Source organism: Paramormyrops kingsleyae, chromosome 12, assembly GCF_048594095.1.
Source record: "Paramormyrops kingsleyae isolate MSU_618 chromosome 12, PKINGS_0.4, whole genome shotgun sequence".
In the NCBI taxonomy this organism is placed as follows: domain Eukaryota; kingdom Metazoa; phylum Chordata; class Actinopteri; order Osteoglossiformes; family Mormyridae; genus Paramormyrops; species Paramormyrops kingsleyae.
This window is the reverse complement of record NC_132808.1, coordinates 9,950,708-9,978,557: the sequence shown is the minus strand read 5'-3', so window position 1 is coordinate 9,978,557 and position 27,850 is coordinate 9,950,708. Positions and strand designations below refer to the sequence as shown.

General features: G+C 44.0%; 1 protein-coding gene across 3 annotated transcripts in view; it reads right to left on the bottom strand.

The window, feature by feature from the left end:
• LOC111843429 (uncharacterized) overlaps nucleotides 1-27,850 on the bottom strand; it is a 116,993-nt gene that overhangs the window by 9,635 nt on the left and 79,508 nt on the right. For 2 of the 3 annotated variants that reach the window (XR_011994027.1, XM_072718640.1), the window contains exons 14-20: nucleotides 18,712-18,816; nucleotides 12,196-12,288; nucleotides 9,176-9,265; nucleotides 6,991-7,083; nucleotides 6,721-6,816; nucleotides 6,145-6,163; nucleotides 4,944-5,010 (exon numbers count right to left, since the gene is read on the bottom strand). Coding sequence is in view for 2 of the 3 variants with exons in the window: in XM_072718640.1 (XP_072574741.1) it covers nucleotides 4,944-5,010; nucleotides 6,145-6,163; nucleotides 6,721-6,816; nucleotides 6,991-7,083; nucleotides 9,176-9,265; nucleotides 12,196-12,288; nucleotides 18,712-18,816 (563 nt within the window). In the remaining variant the exon portion in view is untranslated. Of the gene's footprint in view, nucleotides 1-4,942; nucleotides 5,011-6,144; nucleotides 6,164-6,720; nucleotides 6,817-6,990; nucleotides 7,084-9,175; nucleotides 9,266-12,195; nucleotides 12,289-18,711; nucleotides 18,817-27,850 lie in introns of those variants that run through there. The other variant, XM_072718641.1, reaches the window with a different exon arrangement.

Sequence of the window (27,850 nt, the reverse complement as noted above, 5' to 3'; positions counted from 1 at the left end):
TACTCAGCGTATCAAGCTCTAAATAGTCATGACTGACTTAAATGTTTTAAGCTGGAATGTAAATGGTTTAAATGGTTCCCATAAACGTACATGCTGTTGGATTTTTTAAGGAGGAAGAAAATCAATCTATCTCTAATTCAAGAAACTCATTTAAAGAAGGATTATGTCCACAGGTCCATCAATAAATTTTATAAAGTGGTTTCATGCTTATCTGCCACTAATAAGACCAAGCGTGTTATGATTTTGATTTGGAGGAATTTAAATATTAATATTCTGGAGCATGGCGATGACACCGATGGTAGAATAGCCCACATTGTGGTATTAGTCGAAAATAGGGAGTTGGCCTTTATTTCTGTAAATGCGCCTTCTATGTATGATCCATATTTCTTCCCCGTTCTAATGAGTTATCTTAAGCTGTCTGACTGTGAAGTAGTGATGGGTGCGGACATGAATGCTGCTATGTCACACGAGCTGGACAGACCGGGGGACAGTGAGACTCATTCCCAGACCCTCTCCTCAGATTATCTTAAGCACTGTATGTCTTCTCTTTCATTAGTATATTCATGGCATCTATTTAATTACATTAGCAAATGCATAGAGGACGTTACTGTGTCCAAAAGTGTCACCACGAGAGCCAAAGACAAGCCCTGGTTCAATGCACGACTAAAAGAGAGAGATGCTGCTTTCAGAACGGGGGACAGAGCTGCTCTCAGAACTGCTATGGCCAACCTCTCTTGCGCCATCTGACAAGCAAAGCGCGATTATGCACAGAAGATTCAGAGCCACTTCCACAACACTAAAGACGTGCAGCTTATGGCAGCGCATTCAGGCTGTCACTCAATACAAGCCTGCACCAAGCAGCAGTGATGGGACGCCACACTGCCTGAGGAACTGAATGAGTTTTATGCATCTCCAATCACTGACCAGGTCATCTGCCTGCCCACAGCCAATATGAGGAGAGCTTTAACAAAAGTTAACCTACGGAAGGCTGCTGGACCGGACAACATTCCGGGTCGCGTGCTCAGAGACTGTGCTGATCAGCTGGCTGAGGTCTTCGCAGACATCTTCAACACATCACTGAGCCAGATGATCATCCCAACGTGCTTCAAGTCCACCACCATCATTCCAGTGCCAAAGAAACCTTCAGTGACCTGCCTAAATGACTTCCACCCTGTTGCACCAACCCCCGTCATCATGAAGTGCTTTGAAAGATTTGTCATGGCACACATCAAAAGCAGCCTCCCCCGCTCACTGGACCCGCTACAGTTTGCATACCGGTCAAACAGGTTGATTGAGGATGCCATATCCTCTGCCCTTCACCTCTCCCTATCTCACCTGGAGAAAAGAGACACCATACAGGGGCACCATAGAGAGCGTCCTGACCAGCTGCATCTCTGTCTGGTTTGGCAGTGCCAGTGCTGCTGACAGGAAGAGCCTGCAGAGGACTGTCAATGCGGCTAGGAACATCATTGGAACATCTCTCCCCTCACTGCAGGAGATCTTCCATAAGTGCTGTATTAGAAAGGCCTCCTGCATCGTGCAGGACTCCTCCCACCCCTCACATGGACTCTTCATGCTGCTCCCATCTGGCAGACGATACCGCAGCATCAAAGCTTTTTCCCACATGCCATCAGACTCATTAACATGCTGTCTGTCCTCCCACTCCCAACCACAAACAACTGAACTGTGAATGTGACTTTACCTTACTTGCATTTATGCTCTTTACACATCACATTGCACAAACATATTCATGCCAAACTGCATTTACAAACTGCCTAGTTACTTTACTTTCTTCTGTCAGAATATTCATATTTATATTGAAACTACTGCTATTCAGTTGCACAATAATGCTATTCAGTAGCACAACTACATTCCAGCATTGCAATTACAATTTTTCTACTTGTCTGCCACTGTAATATTTGCACATTCTGAATACCTCCTATAACTAAATTGCACATTCTTTACTTAATATAAGTACGGAAGCGTATTACTGGCACGACATAATAAAAAATATATTCTCACTATCACGTTATAACGTGAAAACATCACATTAAAATGACAAATCGTATCATGTGATAACGTGAAAATATCACGTTATGACGTGAAACCGTATCACATAAAAACGTGAAAACCTTACATCATAACGTGAAACCGTATCACGTCATAGCTTGAAAATATTACGATATAACGAGAAAACCTATCCTGATAGGATTAAAAGTGAAATTGATCAGGGGTGGTGTTATGCCGAAAAAGGCATCCCCTTGGATTTTGCATTTTTGCAGCTTCTATCATCAAGTACATGAGAAATAATTCCCCTCACCGACTTCATTACATTTGCACTGACCCCAGCATGAAGCACGTTTTCTTAATACAATTTGGAGACAAGTGTCACCTGAGGTGCAACACTATTTACACTATTTTAGCCATACAGTATACTGTATGTATATATATATATATATATATATATATATATATATATATATATATATATATATATATATATATATATATATATATATATATATATACATATAAATATACATATATATAAATAAACACACACACGTTATTTTTGCCATAGATTAGAATGAGACCCAGACGTTTTAAAAAGATTGACAATTATTTTTTTCGTGAAAAGAAGTGCTACTGTGCATCTGATACACACTTACAATGTAACAAGCGCTTTATTGCCAAGTTCATGTGTGCTGTTTTGAACTTTTCAATCAATATTAACAGGCATTTGACAGCCTGTTAAGTAACAAACTGTTTTCAGATCCGCAACTTATTTCATTAGTTTTATGCTGTATATCTGTACTTTAACAAAATACAATGACATATTGAATGATAAAGGTTTAAGAACATTTCAGGATATTAGGGCTCAATACAATATTCCTGGTACCTAATTCTATATATATATATATATATATGCATGTATCAAATCGGCTCTGCACTCTTATGGTGTTCCTTTAGACTCAAAACTACCTCTCCATCCACTCCAAAAAGATTGTAGTAATGAAATGTTTCTTGTTCTGCGTCTCATATTTATTCTTTTCTTCTTAAATCATCACACAAGCCTCTTGGTGTCGTAGCGTTGTGGTCAAAAGACCTGGCATGCGGGTCAGAGGATATTCTGTCTCATCGCACTTGGGAGACAGTTTCTGTGTCTTCTAGGAATCCTAACCACCAAATGATACATTGGAAGCTTGTTCATAGAATTTATTTAACTCCACTGAAACAATTTTACATTAATATTTCCTCATCTCCAAACTGTAATCTCTGTTCTCCTGGGGTATTAGGGTCTTTTTTGCTTTGTCCTTTCTTTCTTGCACCAACTAGCTATTGATACATCTTTTCTAATAGGCAGGGATATACTATTAACCCCCCATCTGTTTTTTCTGAATGATTTTTCGAACTGGATTTTTACTCCTTTTCAAAAGAACCTTCTCCTTACTGCTTTTACAGCAGCTAAGAGATTATTGGTTTGTCGTTGGTACCCTCCTCACTCAATGGGCAGACACTCTTAGTTTGCTGGATATCATTTCCATGGAACTTTCAACAGCTCGTATGCAAGAAGCTACCTTCAGAACCATCACTAGGTGGAGATTTGCTTATGCCAAAGGAACTAATTGACTTCCGCTGACTATTGCTTTTCTCTATGTTTGTACATGTTACACATTTTTGTATACTGAGCAGATGTTTGTTTTTGGGTAGAAGGGGTGGGTATGAAAAGGGTTTGTTTATTCTGTAAGTTTACCTTTTTCTTATTGTACTGACAAATAAAAACAGTTGTTAAAAAAAAAAAACCTTTGCGGGGACTAAATTGTCGACAGAGAAGCGAGTGTAGACTGTGATACAGTTGCTGAGTTTCTCAGTTTCCTCCTTGTAAGACTCATAGAGTTTGTCCCAGTCTGTCTCTTCTAAGGCATCCTGCACTTCCTCATGGTCCTGGTGGTAGCTGGCAGCTGTTAAATTACTGGTTTATAGGTTGGGGTAAGTATTGTGGTCAGAGATGCCCCGGGGTGGCAGAGAGATGGACTTGTATGGAGTCAGAATAGTGACATATGTACTTGTATGTGTACTTTCCAATTTGCACCCGTAAAAAGAAATTTGCTCGCACTGAACACAATTTTCATTCGCAAAAAGTCAATATTTTTTGTAAATGCGAAACCAAACATCTTCATAAAAATATTTTTTACAAAACCTGTATTGCAAATCCAAGTCCTCTTGCAAATACCAACCTGCGAGTGCAAATTCACACTTGCGCATATAAATAATTTTGGCACTAATTTGCCTAGCACTTTGCAGATAAATATTTGCTCGCATAGCCACCAATCAAATTAATTCATAATTAATTCATTAATTCAGTAAAAGCTGTGAGGTAGTGAGTTTGCTAACCATGGAACGTATTTTCTCCATGGTTACTTTAGTGTCTGCCAACTGGGGTATGGACACGGCCAAAACAGTGCTGTGGCATGTAATACAGCTTAAAAAAGCAGGAGAATATTCCTGTTCCACACCATGATAGTCATAAAAAGGTATTTTAAAAAAGATACAGAGAGAACTTTAAACTTACGACACACAAATAACAAAGAAAACAAGCAAACAAACACATGGGAGCTGCTGCAGCAGGCAGCCAGACAGGGCAGCACTGGAAGTGACTACGTTACAGTGCTATATGACCACCTTCCATACCATGTGTAACAACATGGGACCATGAACATGGAGAATGTACTGACATGTTCCTGTGTGCTGGAGTCATAATAAGGGCTCTTCCTCTAACTCAACAGCCTCTATACTTACAGGGAAGGAGGAAGAGCACAAGGAACACAGATCTGCTTCAGAAACAATTATGTATAATAATCTGAAGGAAGATGGTCAGACTGATGTAGAGAAACAGGTCCCAGGACAGCAGCCAGAGGGGCAGATGTATCTTGTGCACCTACCTGGTCCAGCTCAGGATCTTGGTGTCTCTCAACCAAACCCAAGGCCAAGGCCAACTGTAGTTTTATTCTAAGGAAAAACAGTTATTACAGAGTTTTTGTCAGAATATCACACTGTAAGTACAGTGATTTATGAATATCTTACCAATTCCTACTACCACCTTAAATTTAGGTGTAAATCTTATGTAAATATATCATAGAATTGAACTGTTGGAATATTTTAATATTTAACACCTCACGCCCCCCGGCTTGGGCTCTGTGTAGTTTACGTGGTGACTCAGCGGGTAACACTGGCACCTCACACCCCCCGGCTTGGGCTCTGTGTAGTTTACGTGGTGACTCAGCGGGTAACACTGGCACCTCACACCTCCCGGCTTGGGCTCTGTGTAGTTTACGTGCTGACTCAGCGGGTAACACTGGCACCTCACACCTCCCGGCTTGGGCTCTGTGTAGTTTGCGTGGTGACTCAGCGGGTAACACTGGCACCTCATACCTCCCGGCTTGGGCTCTGTGTAGTTTACGTGGTGACTCAGCGGGTAACACTGGCACCTCACACCTCCCGGCTTGGGCTCTGTGTAGTTTACGTGGTGACTCAGCGGGTAACACTGGCACCTCACACCTCCCGGCTTGGGCTCTGTGTAGTTTACGTGCTGACTCAGCGGGTAACACTGGCACCTCACACCTCCCGGCTTGGGCTCTGTGTAGTTTGCGTGGTGACTCAGAGGGTAACACTGGCACCTCACACCTCCCGGCTTGGGCTCTGTGTAGTTTACGTGCTGACTCAGAGGGTAACACTGGCACCTCACACCTCCCGGCTTGGGCTCTGTGTAGTTTACGTGCTGACTCAGCGGGTAACACTGGCACCTCACACCTCCCGGCTTGGGCTCTGTGTAGTTTACGTGGTGACTCAGTGGGTAACACTGGCGCCTCACACCTCCCGGCTTGGGCTCTGTGTAGTTTACGTGGTGACTCAGTGGGTAACACTGGCGCCTCACGCCCCCCGGCTTGGGCTCTGTGTAGTTTACGTGGTGACTCAGTGGGTAACACTGGCACCTCACGCCCCCCGGCTTGGGCTCTGTGTAGTTTACGTGGTGACTCACTGGGTAACACTGGCACCTCACACCCCCGGCTTGGGCTCTGTGTAGTTTACGTGGATGGATTTTCTTTGCATTAATTACATTTTATCAGAAAAATGTCTACTTACTTTTCTTTTTGGGCCAACCCTATAATTAAAAAAAGATTCTTATTAAAAAAAGATGCTTATTGTAGATGCCAGGTTACATGTAATGAGTAATGATAATGTGTAATGAGAACTAATGATTACCTGCATATTTATAATTATTATATAATAATTATATAATTATTATATAATAATAATTACTGAGAGTGGCCGTTTTCTGTATTACATAGACACATGTGCTGTATCACTGAGAATGTTTATATCATCTCCCCATTAATAGTCAGGCTCCCCATTACAGCCTCAGTGCCCCCTACTGGCAGGAGGCCATTACAGTCCTACACCACTGAAAAAGCATCATAATGGAAGAGCAATAAAGCTCAAAAGAATTAAACCAGCAGTGAAATGAAATGTTAGGTCATGAGCCACATCGTATAGTGAAAAAATGACAATGTGGTTACAAATGTAATATTAATCCAGGCTAAGTGCTGAGCATGTGGAGATGTAAACAATGACTGGAAAGCCACCAACATGCTGGAAAATTCCCAGTACACATATTTGACCTTTATGGTAAGTTATGCATCGTATCTCTGTTATACTTACAGTATGCAGACACCTCTACAACAAACCAGCCAAAGAGGAAGACAGACCCAGAAATCAGGACAATCAGCCGCAGGTCCAATGGCTGTTTTCCTGTGTCTGAAATGACATGATCACAAAAATCACTGAGAACTGAGGTCAGTAAATGAGCAATAAGTGACAGATATTAAACCACAGGAATCCCTATATTTCCTAAAATAGTTTGTGCAATTCAGTTGTGTCGTTAAGTTTACATAGTAAAAGTAAAACATCTCAAATTTATAGTGTATTTACCTGCTTTGAGTTTTAATGCTACAGCCAGGGCAACAGAATTCAGGAGAGGGAGACCAAAAGCCCCTGAGAAATATACATATTTACGGGGTTTGGCTGAAAGGTAGAGAGAAAAGCATTAGTCATACAGCTACATACAGCACACTGTAAAAAACATGTTGTAGACAGAGGACCTTTAGACAGAGGTCCAGCTGATATGGCACTGATATTAGTCTGTACCACATTTTATTATTAGCTTTTCTGGGTTGATGTATGCTAATTGGTCTGAGTAGTGTAGTTTATATCTATCTGCGAAAAGGCAACTTGAAATATTACAGCTGAATTTTGCTATTTAAAAAAGTTAATGAAAACATTAACTCTTAAAATGTCACCTAAACAAGTCAGGTTTATTTAAATTTAATTTGACTCCTCAAACAAAGTTGACTAAACCTCTGTACCTATGTTAATAGAACTTGCAAAATAGTGTTGACAATTTAACAATCTAAGTTTATTGAAACTTTGTACCTAGGTAAATCTAACTTGTATTAGTGTTGCCTTAACTCTTAAGTCAAAGTTAGCTGAACCTCTGTCTATAGGTTTGTTGAACTTTTGTAACTGAGTTGACTTAACTCAAAAATGTATTACAGCATGTTGCCTTGAATTTTTGAGTTGGCTGAACATTTTTTTTTACAGTGCACTGTGATGAAGTATTTGCCCCGATTCCCTCTATTTTTAACATCCATAACACTTAAATGTGTCTGATAAGAAAACAAATTTAGTATAGTACAAAGAACATTCTAAGTGCACAACACGGTTATTCAATGATCATTTGATTCACTGAAGGAAGGGAAAAAACTTAAAAATAAAATTAAATAAACAAACAAACAAATTCACAAACACTCATATCACCCATGTGACAAAGTAATTTCCCCCCTTTTGCATCGCTGTGGAGAAATTTTCACCCACTCTTCTCTACAGAATTATTTTAATTCAGCCACCTTGGTTGGTTTTCAAATATAAACTGCCCATTTAAGGTCCCGCCCCAATATCTCAATGAGGTTCAAGTCAGTACTGTGACTAGGCCTCTGCAAAACCTTAATTTTGTTCTTTCTTTTTCTGGCCATTCATAGGTGGACTTGCTCTTGAGCTTCCGATCACAGACTGATGATGGACATTCTCCTTCAGCACTTTCAGGCAGACAGCTGGATTCATGCTTCCCTCAGTTACAGCAAGTCGCCCAGGCCGGGCAGCAGCAAAGCATCCCCACAGCATCACTCTGCCTCCACCATGTCTGACTGTGGCCATGATGTTCTTTGTGTGGAAGCTGTTAGCTTTACGCCAGATGTAGCAGGACCCATGTCTTCCAAATAGCTCCACTTCTGACTCATCAGGCCACAGAACATCCTCCCAAAGGTATTGGGGGTAATTGAGGTGCTTTTTGGCAAATCTTAGATGAGCCTTCATGTTCCTCTTATTTAGCTGTGGTTTCTCCTTGCATCTCTCCCATGGACACCATTATTGCCCAGTGTCTTTATAATCATGGAATCAGACATTAACTGATCTGAGAGAGGCCTGCAGTTCCATAGATCTTTGTTTGTGGTCTGCTCTGGTTTCCCTGATCAGGTTTCTTTGTTGTCTTGGAGTACAGTAATTCTGCTAGGCTGGTCACTCCTGGGCAGATCTACCATGGTTCCAAGTTTTCTCCATTTGGAGATGATGGCTGTCATTGTGATTCACTACACTAAAAGGGTTTTAGAGAATGCTCTGTACCCCTCTCCTGACTGATATATTTCAATGACTTTCTTTCTCAGGTCTTCAGAAAGTTATTCTGATTGAGTCATGGTCTGCTGCTTCTTGAGACCCCTTATCCAGCTCCTCATTGCTGCAATGGTTCTATTTAAGTGATGTGTAGGTTCATCAGGGCTGGCAACAATCAAGCTTGGGTGTGTCTAGTTCAATTTAACCCATTATCATTAGATTTGGTTCTTAGGTTGATTGAGTGACCAATTACTTTATCACAGCACATATACAGTCAAACAGCCACTGGGTTTTTTCATTAAAACATTTGTAATGTTCTGTTTACAAAATAAAAAAATAAATCATAATATTTTATTTAAAATATAAAACAGTATTCATTAAACAAAATATTTCAAACAACATCAAAAAAAATGTTGTTTAAAAATAATTTTTATGTAAAACAAATACGTACCAAGCAAATGTTCCCGAAACCAGAATCGAAACAGCAATGTGACAGTCAGAATGTAGATGAACACAAACTCGCAGATCTTTACAGGTCGTCCTGTGGTCAGAATTAGTTGCAGTTAATTTCAGTTTCTAATACAACAAAGGTTATTAATGAAATAAACAGCTTCCTGTTCCTCTAAAATCAGTAAATACAGTAAAAAGTGTGTGAACCCTTTATTATTATCTGGTTTTATTTATGAATTGGTTATAAAAAGGGATTTTAGCCCATTCTTTCCTATAGAACTGCCTTAATTCTTCCATGTTCTTTGGTTGTCTTCTGTGTATGGCTCTCTTCAAGTCATTCCACAGCATCTCAATAGGACTGAGATCTGGGCTCTGACTGGGCCACTCCAAAGGCGGATTTTGTTCTTCTAAAACCATTGTGCTGTGGATTTGCTGCAATGTTTGGGGTCATTGTCCTGTTGCATCACCCAGCTTATTCTGAGCTTCAGTTGATGGACAGACACCCTCACATTATCCTGGAGACTTGGTTGATAAACTTAGGAATCCATTTTCTCCTCAATGATTGCAAACTGTCCAGGTTCTGAGACAGCAAAGCAGGCCCAAACCATGATGTTCCCTTCACCATACTTTACTGTAGGGATGATGTTTTGATGTTGATATGCAGGTGCCCTTTTTACGCCAAATGAAGTTCTGCTTGCTCCTACCAAATAGTTCAATTTTGGTTTCATCATTCCAGAAAACATTTTCCCAGGACCATTGTGGAGTGTCCAAGTGCTCTACTGCAAACTTCAGGCTGAAAAAAAAGAATTGTTGGACCAACTTAAAAAAATTGCTTCAATTGGTAACACACAAATGAATTAAATTTTTTCAAATCAAGTTAACAAGTTTAATGACCCCATTTGCTTTAAGTTAGGTGTACTGAATAATCTGATTACATTCAAATCAATAATTTTTATTAATGCAACTGAAATTTTAGACAAGTCAACTTAAAGTTTGCAGTTTTTACAACACAGTTATTTGCTTTATAGAAAAGTAAAATACTACACCATAACAACCTATAGTATGATTTCAAGAAGTCTTTTTTGTATACTTGCATTTACTACATTAAATATATTTAAAATACCATTGAAATGCATTTACTAAAAAAAATTAATACAATCTTTTGTTTTCAGATTTTATTATGTACAGCCATATAAATGACTTCTTTGTCCATTTCTCTAAATGAAACATGCACTAAATGCATATTTAGAATAGATATGACAAGAAATGTTCATAACTATGTTGATTTAACAAGTTGTCAAAATTCCACTGAGCAACATCTAGCACATTTTGAAAAAAGTGCATAACAGTTGGGCTATAAACAAAATTCTTTCAAAAATCCTTTCAAACAAAAATACCAGTTTTTACAACAGGTGAATATTATACAACTAAACAGTATAACTGAATATTGGATGGAATTTTTCTTTCCCATCATTACAATTTAGAGCAGCAAAACAACTCTCCCATTTTCCTGGCAGCCAATGGTTTCAGTTCCAGACAACAGTTGATTTATTTTCAATTTCTAAACCCAAATGAATACAAAATGATTAATGAAGAAAATAACTGACAAAATCTAAGTTACATTTTTTCTGCAAAATATTTTCATTCATTATGCGTTATTATTGTAATTCACGTGTTCACAACATTTTGATATTTTATGTACACAGCAACGGTGCCAGTGTAAACCATACTATAGGTTGTTATGCTGCAGTATTTTACTTTTCTATAAAGCAAATAACTGTGTTGTAAAAACTGCAAAAGTTGACTTGTCTAAAATTTCAGTTGCATTAATAAAAACTATTGATTTGAATGTAATCAGATTATTCAGTACACCTAACTTAAAGCAAATGGGTTAATTAAACTTGTTACCTTGATTTGAAAAAACTTAATTCATTTGTGTGTTACCAATTGAAGCAATTTTTTAAAGTTGGTCCAACAATTCTTTTTTTCAGGCATGCAGCAATGTTCTCTTTGACAGCAGTGGCTTCCTTCTTGGTGTCCTGCCATGGGCTCCTTTCTTGTTCAGTGTTTTGCATATTGTTGAATCATGAACAGAGATGTTAGTCAGTTCTAATGACGTCTTGAAGTCATTCACTGTCACTCTATGGTTCTTCTTTACCTCATAGATGACTTTGCATGGTGCTCTTGGGGTCGTCTTGGCGGGGCACCCACTTCTAGACAGAGTAGCTATAATACCAAATTGTCTCCATTTATAGACAACTTGCCTAACAGTAGACTGATGAATATCTAAAATATCTGAGATGACTTTGTAACCCTTTCCAGCCTTATGTAAATTAACAAGTCTTGATTGTAGCTCTTCAGAAAGCTCTTTTGTGTGAAGCATGATTCCCATCTGCATATGCTTCTTGTCAAAAGCTCAAACTCAACCTTTTCATCAATCACAGTAATTTTAGGCCACATCTCTGAATTTGTTTCATTAAATGGACTCCAGGTTTGCTAAATTCTGACTGCAATGAGCTTTTTAAAAAGTCATTAGCTTAGGGTTCACTTTTCCAACCGTCAGTTTCACAGTTTGAATGATTTATTCAATAAGGTCAAAAATTCTCTGGAAATCTGTGTATCTTTAGTTATAGGAGACTGTTCATTATTGTGACGACCATGTTTTATTTGGGAATTAGACAAAAATATAGAAAATTACAACAGGTTCACAAACTTTTTACTTTGACTTTATCTGAAGACACACAGAACAAGTTAATAACAAAACACTCCATCCTTGGAAGTGTCCTTTTTACAGCTCACATAGAATATATTACTGTCTATTTCATATTGATTACATCAAAGTATATGCCTTTATTAGTAGGGTGTAACTCAATAATAAGAAATGGTTATATTGCATTATTGTTAACAGCAGCCCAAAAAATGTTTCTGGTTTATATTTTGCAAACACCATTTACCACATGATTGACAGTTAAAGCTCTATTACAATCAAATGGTTTCCTTACAGTTAAAGGTTTTCCTTACCTTTGTCATTTTCTGAAATCACACTTAGATACAGGAAACTTAAAATTAAGTGAAGCATGAAGAAAATCCCCAGAAGGATTTTCTGAGCAAAATCTGAAAAGCAATAAAACACATAAAACAACAGATTAAATAAACATAACATACAACAGGCCCCATTAAACATTATCCCTCTGTTTTTGTCTGTTATATCTTCAAGGGGTGGGAACTTACAGGTGGTGGACAAAATAATGGAACCATCAGTATATTAATCTCAAAGACCTAATAAGGAGTTCAGCCCCCTTTGGCTGCAATAATAGGTTCAGATCTTCCTACAATGTGGTCATGGAATCCTGAGGTGTGCAGTGGGACACTGGACTGATCTTCAGAAAGAAAAGCCTCCATGTCTTTGCAAGACGAATAAGGTGGAAATCGACTTCACACACTGTGCTCCAGAACTTCCCATAAAGCTTTAATGGTGTTTAGATCTGGTGGCTGGGAGGCCAAGGAAGGCATCTGACTTCATCCTGGTGCTCATGAAACCTCTCCTGAATCTGTTTAGCAGTGTGTATGGGGGCATTATCATCTTGGGATAAGGGAACATCATGAGGGAACAGTGTCTGAGCCACAGGGAGCAGCTGCTCTTGTAAAAAGCCCTCATGTTCCTTGGCTGTTATAGGACCATGCAGAGCATCATCAGACCTAATGACTCCCACAAGATGGCTGCCCACACAAACAGACATAGTGGGCTGATGGTGTGCTTTGATTTTCTCTAGATGTAACCCCAACCAGACGCTCTGCAAAACTGCACTAGTGAGCACACTGTGCAATACTGCACTGCTGAACACACTCTGTAGTACTGCACTAGTGAGCACACTGCAATACTGCTCTGCTGAGCACACTCTGCAATATTCCACTGCAAAAGATGGCCGTTCATTGATGCATTGGCAGATGCATTGGCCCCTTAGGTTTTCGGAAATGTATTGTGCATCGTAATTGTCATGAGAATAACAACTCGACTACATATCCCTGTTTATGTTACCAGCTAACACCTCCCTCAGGAAAACAGACCCCCCCACATCAAGAACTGTTATAATGCGGCCTGAAGGTGCATCCTCACAGCTGCAGGACTGTTTTGAAAAGACAGACTGGAGTATTTTTGAATCTCACGACTTGGAGAAGTACACTACATCTGTACTCTCCTGCATCAAGACACCGTCACCAAGGTAAAACGCATCAGGGTGTATGTCAACCAAAAACCGGGGATGACGAGAGAGGTCAGGACTCTGCTTAGGAACAGAAACACCGCCTTCAAGTCTGGTGATATGGAACTGTACAGTGCAGCCAGAGCGGACCTGAAAAGGGGCATCAGACAGGCCAAGTTGGATTATAAAAACAAAATCGAGGACCACCTTCACTGCAACAACTGGAGGCAGGTGTGGCGGGGGGTCCAAAACATCACAAACTACAAACCCAGACCTAATGCTGTGGATGGTGATGCTGCGTTGACGGAGGAGCTGAACTGCTTCTTCACCTGCTTTGAGCAAAAAACACCAGATCTGACTGCATCACATCCACCGGTGAACACCAGCCACATCTTCAGAGTGGGGGAGCATGATGTGAGGCGCATGATACGAGCAGTAAACCCCAGTAAAGCGGCAGGACCTGAAGGCATCACAGGTAGAGTGCAGACCAGCTCACAGGGGTTTTCACTAAAATATTCAACCTGTCTTTAACACCATTATCCCTGTTCCGAAACAGACCATCAGCAGCCTAAATGACTTCCGGCCAGTGGCTCTCACTCCAATTGTTAGGAAGTGTTTTGAGATACTGGTCAGAAAGCACATCATTGAAGGACTTCCACCCACATTCGACCCCCATCAGTTTGCATACAGGAAAAACAGATCGATGGAGGATGCAATAGCCTCAGCCCTCCACATAACCCTGACCCACCTGGAACAGAAGGACAGTAATGCCAGGCTTCTTTTCATCGACTTCAGCTCGGCATTTAACACGATCGTCCCAAATAGACTGGTAACAAAATTACACAACCTTGGCTTCTCATACTCCACCTGCCTGTGGATTAAGGACTTCCTCAGCGACCCCCCACAGAGTCAAAATGGGGCCTCACCTCTCCACAGCACTCAGCCTCAGCACCGGCTCCCCACAGGGATGAGTGCTGAGTCCCCTTTTGTACACTCTCCATACACACGACTGCACCCCCACCCACCCAAGCAATTCTATGGTGAAGTTCGCGGACGACACGACAGTGGTCAGGCTCATCACAGGGGGAGATGAGTCTGAATACAGGGACGAGGTGGAAAAACTGTCATCGTGGTGCAGAAATAACAACCTGGTCCTTAACACCACGAAAACAAAAGAGATAATTGTGGACATCAGAAGAAACAGATCTGACCCTCAGTCCATATTGGAGAGGGTCTCTGTCTTCAAGTTTTTGGGCCTGCACCTGAATGAGGACCTAACCTGGAAGACCAACACCACTGCGCTGATCAAGAAGGCACAGCAGAGACTCCACTTCCTGAGGGTCCTGAAAAACAACCCCCTAACCAAGGAGCTGCTGACCTCGTTTTACAGACGCTCTCTGGAAAGTGTGCTGACACACTGCATCCCAGTGTGGTTTGCCAGCTGCACGGCTCTAGACAAGGCAGCACTCCAGAGGGTCATCAACACAGCGCAGAAGATCATGGGCTGCACTCTCCTCTCCTTGGAGGAGCTGTATGGGTCCCGCTGCCACTGTAACACCTGCAGCATCCTGAAGGACACATCCCACCCGGCACATCACCTGTTCCAGCTGTTACCCTCAGGAAGGCGGTACAGGTCAATAAAAGCAAAAACAGACAGACTGAAAACAGCACATATCCTAGGGCTGTTGCAGTTATAAATGAATGCCGCTGTTAGTTTTCATGTTCAGGTTCAGCCCCGCCCACAGCCCTCGTCTTCTCAGCTCGCCCTCCATTCGCTGTTTGCCAGGTTGTTCTCCACTCATTAAGGGCTGATTTATCACGAGGATCAGAATGGCTAAATGGGCCCATGCTGAAAAAATCAGTGGCTACTTCATGAACACCAGAGACAGCAGGCGGTTGTGGCTGTCAGGGTCAGCTTGTTGTCAGTCTTTGTGTTTTCTGCTGTTCACTGATGGCCACTTGGCTCAACTCGTTGGGCATTCAGTTGTCTATGAACTCCTTGTGATCCAATCCCTCCCCCTCTGTTTTTGTATTGTTCCCTGTTTCATTGGTTCCATCAGATTTTCTAGTTACTGTGATTTTGTGCTTTTCTGTTTTGGTTTCTTGCTTTGTGATCGTCTTTTACCTGTCTTTCTTATTCCCCCCATGTTAGATTTTGTCAGTTCCTAGTGTAGCCCTATGGGAAATTTGGGTGGTTAATTTCAAATAATGTTGATGTATTTAAGTTGATGTTTAAAAAGTGTAATTTCTCTTTATATGTAATAAGAATTTAGTTACTTTAAGAAAGAAAAAAAAAAAGAAAAACTACCTGGAGGAACGATCCATTCAGCGAGAGGGAGGCGAGGAAGAAGATGACGGGGGGCAGGGGGGGGAGTAACGGAAAGAAGAAGAATAGTTAAGAAAAGTTGGTAAAACACCAGCTTTATATTGGTGACGGGGGAATGTGAGCAAGATACACTAACTGTATTGCTTAAGAACATTCTCCCCACATTGTTTAGGGTCACATGTGGTGTTTGAGTTTTTTTTTTTACCGTGACGAGCCGGAGAACGCTAGCCAAACCTAGCTGGCTAATTGAAGTTTGCAGGGACTCTGCGGGCAAGTAGCCTACTTGGCCCTCCTGCTTTACGCCCAGGACCACGAACTTCGATCCCCGGCGACACCCCCTGTTTGGGGATGTACAATCCTATTACACTGATGGTGATTGTAATACTGTAAAATACTTAGAACAGCTCATTGAAGGTCACACCATAGCAAACCTTCCCATTTTGTTGGATTCACACCATTTCGATCATCCTAACCAGTCTATAGAAGAAGCTGTATCTTCCATACTCCATATACTCACTTGGACAGTAAAAATCCTTGTCAGATTGCTGCACACAGACTTTAACTCTGCAGTATCCTAATTCCACACAGGCTGGTTATAACACTTTCCCAGTCTGGTCTCAGCACCTTCAACTGTTGCTGGATCATGGATTTCCTGATAGAGACCTCAGACAATCCAGGTTGGCAGCAGAACTTCAGGCTCCATCAAAGTGAATACAGGGACCCCCCAAGGGTATTTGCTCAGCCCACTGCTCTTCAGGCTGCTAACTCATGACTGCTCTGCTAAATTCACCGAGAACCAGATCATCAAGTTTGCTGACAATACGACTGCCGTGGGATTTATCAGTAACAATGATGAGACAGCATACAGACAGGAGGTCAACAATCTAGTAGGCTGCTGCAAAGATAACAACCTGGCCCTCAACATCAACAAAACCAGGGAGATGATTGTGGATTTCAGGACTCCCATTACCCAAACACCACTCAGCATTAGTGGTTTCACAGTGGAGATGTGGAGAACGTTAAATCCCTGGGAATCTACATCTCTGACAGATTCAATTGGTCCCTGAATTGTAATAAGATCATCAAATGGGCCCAATAGAGACTGTGGGTCCTCAGGAAGCTGAAACAGGCAATGCTCCCTGTGACATTCTCACCACCTTCTACAGAGGTACGGTAGAGAGGGTTCTAACATACTGCATCTCCAGCTGGTATTCCAGTTTACACAGAGACAGACATCAAGGCCCTGCTAAGGATAATCAGAGGGGCGGAGAGGATTATTGGAGTGTCTCTGCCCTCTGTCCAGGAGCTGATCCAGCGGAGATGCCTTCAAAGGCTACACAGCATTGACAACGACCCATCCCACCCTCTGAGCAGTTTCTACCCCTGTTAATAAAGCAGGAGGTGCTGTAGCATCAGAACCAGAACCACTAGGCTCTGCAACAGCTTTATTCTGCAGACAATAAGACAGTTGAATATAGCACATTAATCATATAAGTACATTAAGTGTAATGAGAGCTGGTTCACTCTACATTACTGCTTGTTTGCACATCTGTACTACTTTACCTGGCACAAGTCACATCACTATCGCTGAGGTCCTGTTTTTATGTTGTTAAGTATTTTCTAATGTCACACATGACCATAGAGAAACGCTGATTTTGCCATATATTTAATAATGTGTGGTTGAAATGACAATAGAGCTGAATCTGAATCTGAATGTAAGAAAAGGGTGACAGATGACGGATCAGACCATTTTGCTCTTTCCCATTGTTCAGGGGTCCATGTTCTGGGCTCCTTACACCAGATTATGTGTCTTTGTTCACTGGCCTTGGATAGAAGCACTTTCTGAATGGCAGCCCTGCCATAAATCCCAGCTTTGTGAAGTTCATGACTTTTTTGTTGGGACTTCAGTCCTGTGGTCATTTTTGAGGCTGTGCTTTTGTGATGTTTACCAGCCACCCTGTCTGTCTGTCCCTGTCTGTCTGTCTGTCCCTGTCTGTCTGTCTGTTTGTCTGTCCCTGTCTGTCTGTCTGTTTGTCTGTCCCTGTCTGTCTGTCCCTGTCTGTGAGCTTTGACTTTTGACCACTGTTCCTCTTTGCTGATTCAAAATGTCCGTGTTTGGTTATGGTTTGGTTTGTATTAATTTAGCTGTTTTTGTTCCTGCTGCATGGCTAATTCTGTTATTATCTGCTATCATCTACAGCCCTAGTGATTATTGCACATGCGCCATTTAATCGAGATGTAACATCATGCAGCCCTAGATCTTTGCCAGGATTCACTCAGGAAGCCCGGCTCTGTCACACCCGGAAGGTTTGGTGTATAATGTTATGTGGTTTATCATCCAGAGCTGAACTATCCCACCATTTTATACTGAGTCTGACTGGAATGCTAACAATTAGCAATGAATGCTAACAGTAGGACAGCTTATAGGACAGTTGTGGGGAGACGAGGCCAGGAGGCCCCAGGATGATGAGGAGAAAGGCTGATGTGAGGCTGTAAGCAGCTCAGGAGAGAGAAGTGAGGAGAGGCGACACTTAGGAGAGGCTGCAGTCTCAGCCGCATGGGGAACATCTTGCTGAATAAATAAAGGGCTTATTATGGCTCATCATGGCGCCTCCAAAGAACCAGGAATAAGCAGCAAAATACCAGGGAAACGTTCATGGTGATAAACTGTAATAATGTATCATCACAGTCATAGATAAGATCTCTCTAAGGGTGTGAAGTGTTTGTATGTACAATGTAGGTCAGTTTGTATACTTTTGAGAATAGGGAAAATAGGAAATAAGGAAAATATTTAAATTTTGCTTAAAAATAATCATGAAATTAATATTTCAATAAGCATCATTATGCAAATTGTTACAATTTCAAACTGCATATAAACAGGGGAGAGTTACATTTTGAGAACTACATGGATTTTAATTGTACTCTGATGACTCAATTTAAAGGGTGACTCATGTAAATTATCAGTAACAAACAGGCTGAATATGGCTCAGTATAAAATTTCATACTTACAGTAAAATCCCTCCAAGCGCTTTTTTTCCTGATACAATAAATAATCCTTGATAATGATGCAGACACAGATTCCCAAAGCAGCTACTGCAATCGGAATTGAATATTCTGAAAAGGGAAAGATCACATCAGTCTGTGGTGTATAATTATCCACACTAGTGCCTGATCCTATCATTATTATTAATATAAAATGTAACATCATGACTGTCTATGTTTAATAAATCAAAGGTTTTCTTCATTTAAACAATCGCTGTCTTTCCTTCGGCTCCCTTTATAAAGGTATAATTCACACATTCCCAGTCACATGACACCAGGGTTGGGTTGTACTGAAATACAGGTACCTGTGTTACATATTCAGAATAACAAATGTGTTTGCTGTGTTCAGCTCATGTTATGTTTATGAAACAGTATTTGAGAATACAGACACTGTATGAGATTTAAGAGAAACTTTATTGATCCCAAGGGGAAATTCTTCTGCAAATAGCAGCAAGTGTGAAGAAGACAGACAGAGATACATATAGAGCAAAACAGACAAAGTGCAGAGACACAATGATAACAAGTAAAGCTGGCAGCAAGAAGTTAAAAAGTACACAATACAAAAATAAAATATCCTGAAAATATTAAGAAAATTAGTAAATATTATTATTTAATATTAATATACTAATGAGCCAAAACATTATGACTACCCCCACGGCTCATGTCAAGGTCTGGGATATATTAGACAGCATTTGATACTCTTAGTTGACATGTTGAATGCAGAATAAATGGGCAGAGATAAAGATCTGAGTGACTTTGACAAGGACCAAATCATCATGGCCAGACGACTGGGTCAGAGCATCTCTCTTGCAAGGCTTGTGGGGAGCTGAGAACCTACTGAGAGAGTCTGAGGAGGGAAAAAGCACCATCTGCTGACAGGGTGTTGGGCGGCCAAGACTGATCGATGTGAGATGTGAGTGAAGGCGATCCCATCTGGGTCAAACCAACAGAAGGTGACTGTGGCACAAATGGCAGATAATTTTAATGATGGTCACAGGAGTAACGTGTCACGACACACAGGGCATCGAACCCTGCTGTGCCTGGGGAGGACATGGTCAGGGTGGTAACTCTGCCTACCGCCCCCACCCTGGTTCACCCCCCTCAGTGCTGCTGAAAACCCCCAAGTGCTTGGGAAGGTCAGGCTGGGAAGCGTCCCACGCTGAGTTTGAGCTGACAGTGCAGCTCACTGGGGGGGGGGCGTCGCTGGCAGAAAAGGCCCTGCAGCTGGCCATGTGCCAGGACGATGTTGTTCTGCATATCTAGTCCATGTTCATCCGGAACAAATGCACCCCCTGCAGGCAGCCCTGGGGCAGGCATTGGAGAGAGAGATTGTGTGGGGATTGTGTGGCCTGGCCCCCCCCAGAGAGTATGCACCTGCTGCACGAGCCGTGTGCGGTGACAGCTCAGAGCTGGGGAGGCCTGTGTGGGCCACCGAAGCGGCTGAGCTGTTACAAGCCTCCATATTGGGGCCCCCAGTCTGCTGGGGGTGTAGCCAGCCTGACCACCTCCTCAGGGAAGGACCCATGCAGGACCAAGCGCAGGATAAAGATAAAGATAAAGATAATCTTTATTGTCATTGTCACGTGGACGACGAAATTGAAAAAGCAACTCGACTCAATGTGAGGCATAAAAAGAGTAATAAATATTAAAGATATACAAATTGCACTGAATACTGCATCGTCTATACAGATTGCACTAAATACACAGACCGCACTGAAGAATAAGAAATTAACCGTTATGTTTTGCATTTAAAACCATGACTGCTTTTAAAGTCTAAAACTGTTTTTAGGCGGTTTGTCCTGATTTTCATTGTACTGTATCTCTTGCCTGATGGCAAAAGCTGAAAGAGACAGTGACTGGGATGTGATGAATCCTGTGAAATGTCCATGGCTTTTTTCCGGCATCAGGAGGTGTAGATCTGTTCCAGGGAGGGGAGAGGGCAGCCAATCGTTTTCTCCGCTGCCCTGATGACCCTGTGGAGAGCTTTCATGTCTGAGGAAGTGCAGCTGCTGTACCACACGCAGAGTCCGTATGTAAGTACGCTCTCCATGGAACAGTGGTGAAAGGCAAGGAGCAGATTTTTGGGGAGATGGTTCTTTCTGAGGATTCTCAGAAAATACAGTCTCTGCTGCACCTTCTTCAGCAGCTCCTTGGTGTTCACACTTCAGCTCAGGTCATCCTTCAACTCAATACCCAGGAACCTGAACACCGGGACCCTCTCCACATATCCCCTGGCGATGTTGAGTGGCTGGATGTCCGTCTTATTTTTCCTGAAATCAATAACCAGCTCCTTTGTTTTTGTGATGCTGAGCAAAGCAGTCTGGTGTAGCTCCTCTGCTGCTCCAGATGGGTCAGGGCAGTATGAAGGGCTGTGGCCACAGCATCCTCTGAGGATCTCTCTGCCTTGTAAGCAAATTGGAATGGGTCCAAGTCTACTGGCAGGCAGGCAATGATATGACTCCGCACCAGTTTCTCAAAGCACTTCATAATGACTGATGTGAGTGTCACTGGGCGGAAGTCATTCAGTCTGTTCGTGGTGGATTTTTTTGGCAGCGGAACAATGATGGAAGACTTAAGGCAAGATGGAACAGTGGCCTGGGACAGGGACTGATTGAAAAGCCTAATAAGGACTCCAGCCAGTTGATCCGTGCAATCCTCCAGTACCCACCCAGTCACACCACCAGGTCCTGCAGCCTTCCTCGGGTTCACCTTCCTCATCACCCGCTTCACCTCCCACTCTTCCACAGTGAGTGTGTTGCTGTGGTAGCTAGGTGGAGGTGGAGCTGCTGTTGGTGTCACTTCAAAGCGGGAATAGAAGATATTCAGCTCCTCTGCCAGAGAAGCAGCTCCCTCAGCAGCTGGTGATGTGCTGGACGCCCTGCCACACCTGCCTGGTGATGTTACTCCTCAGATGTTCCTCTATCCTCCTTCTGTAGGCTGCCTCGGCCTCTCGGATGCCTCTCTTCAGGTTGGCTCTCGCTGCACTGATAGTGCTCTATCCCCGCACTGGAAAGCAGTGTTCCTGTCTTTCAGCAGGTTCTGCACCTCCCTCGTCATCCAGGGCTTCCTATTAGTATAAATCCTTATGTGTCTATCCCTGGTGACCTTGTCCGTGCAGAACCTGATGTAATCCAGTACTGCTGTGGTATGGGACTCCAGATCCTGGTGATCAAAGTCTCCCAGTCAGTTCTCTGGCAGTCGGGGAGCACACAGCCGCAGTGTCTGCACACGCCGCCATCTTGCTTGCTGTTATTGCTATTAACAGTGCAGGGTCTGTGTAGAGGGGACTGTATGCACCCCTAGCACACTCACCCCATCACCACCTGCTGCAGGAGGGGCCCAGAAACACAGATGGGGGAGTCTGACCCCGTTCCCCCCGAAGCTTATGATGACGCCCCCCCCCATTGGCAATGGTGGGTCACACCTGTGCTTAATGTCCCTGTCACAGTGAAGGGAGGCCCCTGCTCCGTCATAGTGGACATGGGGGGGCCACCGTGACACTGGTGAGGCCTCATGTGGGGCAGCCTGGACTCAGCTGAAGTCGACCTCTGTGCAGCTGCACATGGTGACCGGTGAGGTGACCCCCCCATGAGAGGCAGGGGGATGCTGTCTGTGGCTCTCAGGGGCAAGACGGTGCATCACCCAGTGTGAGTATCAGCAGTGCAGGACCCCTGCATCCTGGGGTTAGACTCCCTCAGGGCTACGGGCTGCTGGATAGACCTAGAGTGCGGGACTCTGAGCTTCTGGGGAGGGCCTGTCATCACTCTGGCACCTGAGGTCGGTAAATTATATAAGGCTGGAATTGCATTTGCCCTGAGCTACCCAGCTCATCTCTGCATCACCCTAGATGCACTGTAAAAAAAATGTTCAGCCAACTCAAAAATTCAAGGCAACATGCTGCAATACATTTTTGAGTTAAGCTAGTCAACTCAGTTACAAAAGCTCAACAAACCTATAGACAGAGGTTCAGCTAACTTTGACTTCAGAGTTAAGGCAACACTGTAATACAAGTTAGATTAACCTAGATACAAAGTACAAACTTGGATTGTTAAATTCTCAACACTATTTTGCAAGTTCGATTAAAATAGGTACAGAGGTTTAGTCAACTTTGTTTGAGGAGTCAAATTAAATTTAGATAAACCTGCCTTGTTTAGGTGACATCTTAAGAGTTAATGTTTTCATTAACTTTTTTAAATAGCAAGATTCAACTGTAATATTTCAAGTTGCCTTGTTTAGAGTACTAAAAAACTTATATTACCATTAGAACCTACAGGTTAAAAAAGGAAACACTGGATCAACTTAAAATATTACTTAATTTTTTCAAACTTTTTTCACCACCCCTGGTGGCAGAAGGCAAATTTACAAGCTAATTATTCCTCATCCTCTGCCCATCTCAACCTAATGCAATTTAACGTGCTGCATAGATGCACTAAAGCAGAGCCAAATTAGCGAAACATTTCCCTGACATTAGCAAAGCCTGTATAAGATGTGCCTCTGTCCCGTCGCACCGAGCACATACCTTCTGGCCATGTGCAAAATTAATATGATTTTGGAAACACTTTTTGCCGTTTTTGGAGTTCCTCTGAACCACTCTAGGATTACTAAAGGGAAATTAAATATTTTATCATTTGCATCTTTGATTGCCTGTAGATGTATCTCCTTACATTAGAAGTGACCCAAGCCTCCCTCAGAACACTCTCAGCAGACTGATCTGTCATTGTTTAAACTGGAAAAGATCAAAAGATCAGTTTAACATCACATGGCAGCCTTTCCCTCCCCCTATACTAAATTTCCCCCCTTTTCGTATTTGTTGTTTTTTTAAATGAATTTCTGTAACCAGCAAAAACAAAAAAGATGAAGCTGTCAATAACTGATTATTTTAAAAAACAAAATGAGGAGAGAGAGGACGCCGGTGGATGACAATCGCTCAATGGAGGAGACGGAAAGAGGAACTCCCGCTCACCAAATTCAAATCTCAAATCACACTGATGAAAAAGAGCAGGTTGTATGTTAATCCAACTTATTACACGGCTCTCTGGAATGCTTGATTCTGATTGGTCAGTTGAGACATTTGCAGGTTCGTTCTTTTCAAATAATAACCGCTCCAAAGTAATAACGCATAGCCGGTACTACTTGTATGTTTAAAATCCCTCCGAGCCAACAAAGATTATCGTTTAAAAATGTTAATTTAAAACAAATATGCTTCACGTCGGGTCCTGATCACACTGTCGGGGCTTATTTCTGCGATAACTACCGGCTGCCTGTACATTATCCCTTACTTATACCAATGACAGCCTGTGCTCAGTTCATACAGTAGCCAAGATATCAGACAAGCCACTAAAAAAGTCGCAATTTGAATTTTTCGTTTAACGTTTTTTTTGGCCGGGCACTGTATAAGCCTAATGTTCAAGGTAAATTTTACAATAGACAGAGTATTTTTATATGCAAAGGGAAATTTCAGTGTGAAAGAAGCTGTCACATAGATTACAAAGTGCAGGTTTGTCATTAATGTACAAATAAAATGTAAAATGTTCATTGTGCATTACAAATATAAAAAGTCCAAATGATGAAATATGATAAAAATGACAAAGAATTCAATATCTGCAGCTGTTACTCTGGGCCCCAAAGGTGGAGTGATATCTCTCCTCCAGGCAGAGGCTGGGTCCTTTGCTGTCCCATTACACTGCAGGCCACACAGCTATGTTGTAGCTTAACATTTGCCTGTAAACATAGTCATTCTATAAAAACCTAATTATATTTTATATTCTGTTCTATCTAAAGATTGGAGCTGGGGCTGTTGAGTGTTCAAAGGGATGTCTCTGTGACTGGGCAGGTACATGACCTGCTCCACCTCATCTGGAAAACACACCACTGCAGCCCCAAATCAATGAGGGAGCTCAAACAATCGGGAGCTGAAACTGGAGTGACAGTGAATGCAGCCAGTGGGGTGAAGGGACACCAGGGAAGGACAGCAGCACCCAGAGTTCTGCAGTTTACTGCAGTATATATGCAGATGGATCAGCTGGCAGGTGCCTCAGCCACTGCAGACACAGCTGGGAGAGCAAGAAAGGTCAGTATCTCACTGTTTAAAGGTGGATGGTATTTCATTATTGAAATCAGTTTAATTCTGGGGTTGTATGTGAGCTGAGAATGAAAACACACTGATATATTTGCAGATCAAAGCCACCGTGGACGATGGAACATTTGTGACATTCTGCCACTTCCTGTCAGACCTTTTCTCTCCCATCAGCCGGTTTACCCTGCTACTACAGACAATGATGTAATCCTACCTCAGGTAAAGGGGACAGAGACCAGTGGCCTGTACTACGAAGGGGGTTTAACCAAATCAGACTTAACCCTGAGGTAATTTGCGAATGCATGGTTGACAAAATCAGGTTGACTCCATCGGGGCTAATCAGTACTACGACGCCAGTTAAGAAGTTGATTTGTTAAATCGGTGTTAACTGCATTGGAGTATGTGCGCGTTCACATAAATGGAGCACGTTCGGCAACGCAAGGCACCGTTTGACTCATAGTGCGATCTCCATATGTTTCACGGAGGAAGACTGCATGCTAATTACGCAAGGTTATGAGGAGTTTAAATCAACGCTGTAAAGAAAGTCCAATACGACTGCAGCCAACAAAAGCAGGCAGGCTTATTAGCAACGTATTGACGACGGAGAAAATGCATACGTACATTTTCACGGTCATAAAACGTGGTCTAAAATATCTCACGACCGAGTATTAGACTATGAAGTGTTTTCTGAAAATAACTGAAATACTGTTAATAATTACAGAGGCTAACAGATGCGAGACAATTCAAAAGTCACCTATTATATGCTGCTAAGTAATATAATGCTCCCTGAAGTTCCATTACTGTAATGTTACTCATAATGTAAACTTAATGTTAACAATAACTGATCCGATTTCAAGCGGTTGCAAACCTAGTGGAAAGCGTACGTGACAGCAAGTAAAAATGAAATATAAAACATCATGTCAAGTGTCAGCGTCCGGGTAGCGAGCTGGCGGTCAAGCAGGCAAGAGGAGCCGTGTATCAGGACAAACGGGGGTTTATTCCATGAACAGGCAGGGAAGAGGAAGCTGGACATCGAACAGGACATTACATCACAATGACAAATCTAGGGTACACTGACTGAGACTAGGACTAAATACATGAGACTAGGCAAACGTAACAGGCAACAGGTGAGATACATCAGGTTTCGACAGGAGGTAATGAGGGGGCGTGGCACACACGAGGAGCGTTCGGAGCTGAATGTGACAGAACCCCCCCCCAAAGGCGCGCACACCGGGCGCGCCCGAGGGGAGGCGATGGACGAGACGAGGGGCAGGAACTGAAAAACAAAAAGCAAGACATTAACGAGGAAGAGGGAACAAGACAGAAGCACAAAACAGGCATAGGGGCAAAACCCACGACAAAACCCCACACAAGACCGGAAACGCGGACAGACAGACAGAGAAGGGAGACACGGAGGAAGCACCCACAGGCGACACGAAGGGGCCAGGAGTGCACGGAGGAGGAACACAGGGACGAGCAGGAGAAACAGGCGGGACGAAGAAAGGAGGAGCAGACAGGGGAGACCAGACAGGCACGGAAGGGGGACAAAGAGGAGCCCGAGGGAGCCCAGGCGGGCGACGGGTGGTGGCCGGAGGGGCCGCAGGCGACAGGAAGGAGGGAGCAGGAGGGGACCACGAAGGGAACAAGGAGACAGGGTGAGGGACAGACGGAGGAGACAAGGAGGGAGTCGGAGGGGCCAACAGCAAAGGGAAGGAGGAGGGGGAAGCAGCAGCCAGCGAAGGCGCCGCCACAGCGGGCGAAGGCGCCGTCCGCCGACGCGCCGGTGCAGGGGGACCCGCAGGCGACCGACGCGGAGTCGGAGGCGGGACCGAGGCCGGGGGACGAGGCCACAGAGGGGGACCCGCAGGCGACCGCCGGGCTGGAGCAGGAGGAACCACAGGCGGGCCCCGAGCCCCAGCCAAAGCGAGCGAGGGCGAGTCAGGGGGCAGGGCGGGCGGGACCTCGGCCCGACGTCTATGTCCCCTCCCCTTGCGGGACACAGATAGGCGGGGTCCTGGGGAATGTCGGCCTTGCCGGGGCAAGGGCGAGGGAGTCTCAAGGGAGGTCCATAGGGCAATCCCAGAGGGATCCCATTCAAGGCCTTCCTCCTCCCCGGAGGAAGGAGCGGCAGCCAAACAGTTTGGGACCTCCTCGGGGACAGTGAGCAGGGCTGGGGGAATTCGAGGCAGGGCCTCAGGTGAGGTTGCAGGCGTGGCTGCAGACGGTGCAGCTGGAGCCGCGGGCGTGGCCGCAGGCTGGACGGGCTGGACAGGAGAGCCGGGCTGGACGGGCTGGACGGAAGAGCCGGGCTGGATGAGCAGAGCGGCGACCTCAGACGGTGCCGCGGGCAGAGCGATTGTGCGGCCATTAGGGGGCGCTGCAGGAGGAGCGGCGGCAGCAGGCCGCAGACGGAGCAGCTGCCTCAGGGTTTCTTCCACCCGGGCTAGCTGTTGGAGTGGGGAATCAGGGGCTGCCCTGGCAAACTCCCTGCGGAGTTGCTCCAGGAGCGGAGCTGCCTCCAGGGAGTCTTTTATGGCGGGTTCGCCAACCACCCGCCAGTACTGTTCCTGCAGGAGGTGAAACCTGCTGCCATCCTCCAGACAGGGCTGTGGCTCAGGAACCCTGTGGGATGCTGCAGCAGGCACCTTGGCCGTGTGGCCAGCAGGGGGCGCCACGGCGGGCGCCGCCAACACGTGGCCAGCAGGGGGCGCCTCGGCGGGCGCCGCCAACACGTGGCCAGCAGGGGGCGCCTCGGCGGGCGCCTCGGGAGTGCGGCCAGCAGGGGGCGCCTCGGCGGGCGCCTCGGGAGTGCGGCCAGCAGGGGGCGCCGCCTTCACGCGGCCAGCCGGGGGCACCTCGGCGGGCACCTCAGACACATGGCCAGCAGGGGGCGCCACCGCGGCCACCACAGGCAGTTCAGGAGCCGGCAGGACAGGCGAAACAGGCAGGTCAAGAGCCGGCAGGACAGGCGAGACAGGCAGGTCAAGAGCCGGCAGGACAGGCGAGACAGGCAGGTCAAGAGCCGGCAGG